The 3,917-nt window shown below is 39.7% G+C and overlaps 1 protein-coding gene across 1 annotated transcript; it reads left to right on the top strand.

The window, feature by feature from the left end:
- The first annotated feature begins 776 nt into the window (after positions 1–776).
- LOC135232050 (olfactory receptor 10AG1-like) lies at positions 777–1,460 on the top strand. Its single transcript, XM_064289329.1, has one exon. The coding sequence runs from the start codon at positions 777–779 to the stop codon at positions 1,458–1,460; it is 684 nt and encodes a 227-aa protein (XP_064145399.1).
- The last annotated feature ends 2,457 nt before the right edge of the window (positions 1,461–3,917 follow it).

Raw genomic sequence — 3,917 nt, 5'->3', positions numbered from 1 at the left:
AAAATGAAATACTCCCACAGTTTTCTTTCTAAACTGTCTTATATGAACTGTATAATAGGAACCTATATGGAAGTGTCAAAAGAGGCAGTTGAAAATATATGTAGAAGACAGTTTCTGATAAAGTGATTAAGAAGCTTGACTGAGAAAATGCATAGAGAATTGCAATAGAATTCTCAAGAAGTGTAATTAATTTAAAGTGAAATTAGATGGCAAAGCTGAGGGTCCATCTCTAGCAGTTGCCAGTTACTCCAGTGCCTGTGCTGAGTCAGGTATAGCTTAATCTATCCTGGGCTGTGGTCCAAAACTATAGTGAAATGATCTTAAAATAAATTTGAGGGGACTGTTTACTGTGATTAAAAAGGAGGACGTGGGACATACATAAACAGCATCATTCTTAAAGTGCAAACAATTGAAGTGATCATAAAATCCAATCCTGACAGCTCGATACAATTTAGAGAAGAGGCAAAGAGATACAGGAAGGTAAAGGAAATGGTCTTGTAAATTTACATTTTCCACAGATGAATCATCAACAAATTCTACCAGTAGATAATCTAACCGAACTGATGGAATTTGTTCTCTTGGGCTTTGTTGCTATGCCCCATTTCCAGTGGTTTCTTTTTGGATTATTTTTAATCATCTATACCACCATCCTGATGAGCAATGGCACCATATTTCTAATAACAAAAATGGATTCTGCTCTCCAGAGCCCTATGTATTTTTTCCTGGCAAATTTTTCCTTTTTGGAAATCTGCTATGTATCAACTACTCTCCCCAGAATGCTGATGAATCTTGGGAACCAGAGAAGAACAATCTCCTTAGGTGCCTGTGCTGCACAGATGTGCTTTGTCCTTATATTTGGAAGCACAGAGTGTTTACTCCTGGCAGTGATGGCCTATGACCGCCACGTGACCATTTGCAACCCTCTGCACTATCCTCTAGTCATGAACCACAGGGTCTGTATACAGCTGGTAACTGGCTCCTGGACCACTGGAATTCGAGTTATGATTGTGCAGACGTATCAGATTTTCTCTCTGCCTTTTTGTGGATCTAACCAAATCAACCACTTCTTCTGTGACATTTTCCCAATACTCAAGTTGGCTTGTGGGGACACTTTTGTAAATGAGATGTTGGTCTACACAGTTGCTATGTTATTTGTCATGGTTCCATTTCTGTTAATACTTGGCTCCTACAGTAAAATCATCTCCAACATCCTGAAGTTGCCTTCAGCCACAAGTCGAGCCAAAGCTTTCTCTACCTGCTCATCTCATCTTATGGTTGTGGTGTTATTCTTTGGATCAGCCATTATTACATATTTAAGGCCCAACACCAGGCATTCAGAGGGAACTGACAAAGTACTTTCTCTTTTCTACACTGTCCTAACTCCTATGTTTAATCCCATGATACATAGTCTAAGGAACAAGGATGTCATAATAGCACTGAGAAAATTGCTATGTAAATAATTCACTTCATTAAAGAAAGTGTTAAATGTATAAGAATTTCTTTCTTACATATTTTGTATCAAATTTCAACCAATGTATAAGTGCGTTATGGATTGAACTGTGTCCCCCAAAAAGTGTGTCAACTTGGCTAGCGCATCATTCCCAAAATTGTATGATTGTCCACCATTTTATTATATGAGTTCGAATCCTCTAAAAGGCAACTGGTTTGGTGTGACTATTTTCCTATGTGTTGTAAAACCTACCTCTGTGATGTCAATGATGCAGGATTAGAGGCAGTTACACAATGAGTTCCCCATGCATCTGTCAATTTGTTGTACTGTGGGGGATTGTGTGTTGTTATGATGCTGGCAGCTATGTCACCGGTATTCAAATACCAGCAAGATCATCCATGGGGAACAGGTTTCAGATGAGCTTCCAGACTAAGAAAGACTAGGAAGAAGGACTCAGCAGTCTACTTCTGAAAAGAATTAGCGGGCAAAATCCTCGTGAATAGCATTAGAACATTGTCTGATATAGTGCTGGAAGATAAGCCATTTTTTGAGCTGAAAGAACTGAAGAAAACATTCAACCCTCAAGTTTCAATACTGAAGAATTCTATGGGGAAAATGTTAAACGGTGCAGGAAGCATCAAAGGAAGATGGAGGGAATACAGAGAGACACTATACCAAAAAGAATTTGTTGACTTTCAACCATTTCAGGAGGTAACATATAATCAGGAACCTATGGTACTGAAGGAAGAAATCCAAGCTGCACTGAAGGTATTGGGGAAAAACAAAGCTCCAGGAATTGATGGAATACCAATTGAGTTGTTTCAACAAACAGATGCAACACTGGAAGTGCTCATTCATCTATGCCAAGAAATTTGGAAGACAGCTACACGGCCAACCAACTGGAAGAGATCCATATTTATACCTATTTCCAAGAAAGATGATCCAACCGAATGCAGAAATTATGGAACAATATAAATAATATCACGTGCAAGCAACGTTTTGCTGAACACATCATTCAAAAATGGCTGCAGCAGTACATAGACAGGGAACTGACAGAAATTCAAGCTGGATTCAGGAGAGGACTTGGTACCAGGGATATTATTGCTTCTCTCAGATGGATCCAGGCTGAAAGCAGAAAATACCAGAAACATGTTTACTAGCTCTTTATTGCCTATGCTAAGACATTGACTGTGTGGATCGTAGCAAATTATTAATAACATTGTGGAGAATGGGAATTCCGGAACACTTAATTGTGCTCATGAGGAATCTATACATGGATCAAGAGGCAGTCATTCAAACAAGACAAAGTGATACTGCAGGGTTTAAAGTCAGGAAAGATGTGTATCAGGGTTTTGTCTTTCACCATGCCTATTCAGTTTGTAAGCTGAACAAATAATCTGAGAAACTAGACTACATGAAGAGGAAAAGGGCATCAGGTTTGGAGGAAGACTCATTAACAACCTGCATTAAGCAGATGACACAACCTCACTTGCTGAAAGTGAAGAGGACTTGAAGCACTTACTGATGAAGATCAAAGACCACAGCCTTCAGTATGGATTAAAACTCAACATAAAGAAAACAAAAATCCTCACAACTGGCCAATAGGAAACACATTATAAATGGAGAAAAGATTGAGATTGTAAAGGATTTCATTTAACTTGGATCCACAATCAACACCCATGCAATAGCAGTCAAAAAATCAAAAGATGCATTGCCTTGGGCAAATCTGCTGCAAGAGATCTCTTTAAAGTGTTAAAAACCAAAGATTTCAACTTGAGGACTAAGGTGTCTCTGGTCCAAGCCATGGTGTTTTCAATCACCTCTTGCATGTGAAAGCTGGACAGTGAATAAGGAAGACCTAAGAAGAATTTATGCCTGCTGGTGCTGGCGAAAAATATTGACTATACATACCATGGACTGCGAAAAGAACAAAGAAATCTGTCTTGGAAGAAGTACAACCAGTATGCTCCTTGGAAGCAAGGATGGCAAGCCTGCATCTCACATAACTTGAACTTGCTGTCAGGAGGGATCAGTCCCAGGAGAAGGGTATCATGACTGGTAAAGTAGAGGGTCAGTGAAAAAGAGGAAGACCCTCAGTGAGATGAATTGACACAGTGGCTGCAAGAACAGTCTCAAGCATAGCAACAACTGTGAGAATGATGCAGGACTGGGCACTGCTTTGTTCTTTTGTTCATAGGGTCACTATGAGTAGGAACCAACTTGATATTACCTAACAACAACAACGTGTAATGAGGCAAGACTCACTCTACAACATTAGGTTGTTTCTTGAGTGAATCTGATTTCAGATAAAATAGAGAAGTGAGCAGAAAGGCTGGGGTAAGTCCTATCACCGAGAATGAAGACTAGGAGGGGAGCGTGTCCTTTGGACATGGATCCCTGTGCTGAGAAGCTCCTAGACCAGGGGAAGATTGATGACAACAACCTTCCCCTAGAGCAACAGAAAGAG

The sequence above is a fragment of the Loxodonta africana genome, chromosome 7 (assembly GCF_030014295.1).
Source record: "Loxodonta africana isolate mLoxAfr1 chromosome 7, mLoxAfr1.hap2, whole genome shotgun sequence".
NCBI lineage: Eukaryota > Metazoa > Chordata > Mammalia > Proboscidea > Elephantidae > Loxodonta > Loxodonta africana.
Note: the sequence above shows the minus strand (reverse complement) of the source record. Positions and strands in the feature narration are given on the sequence as shown.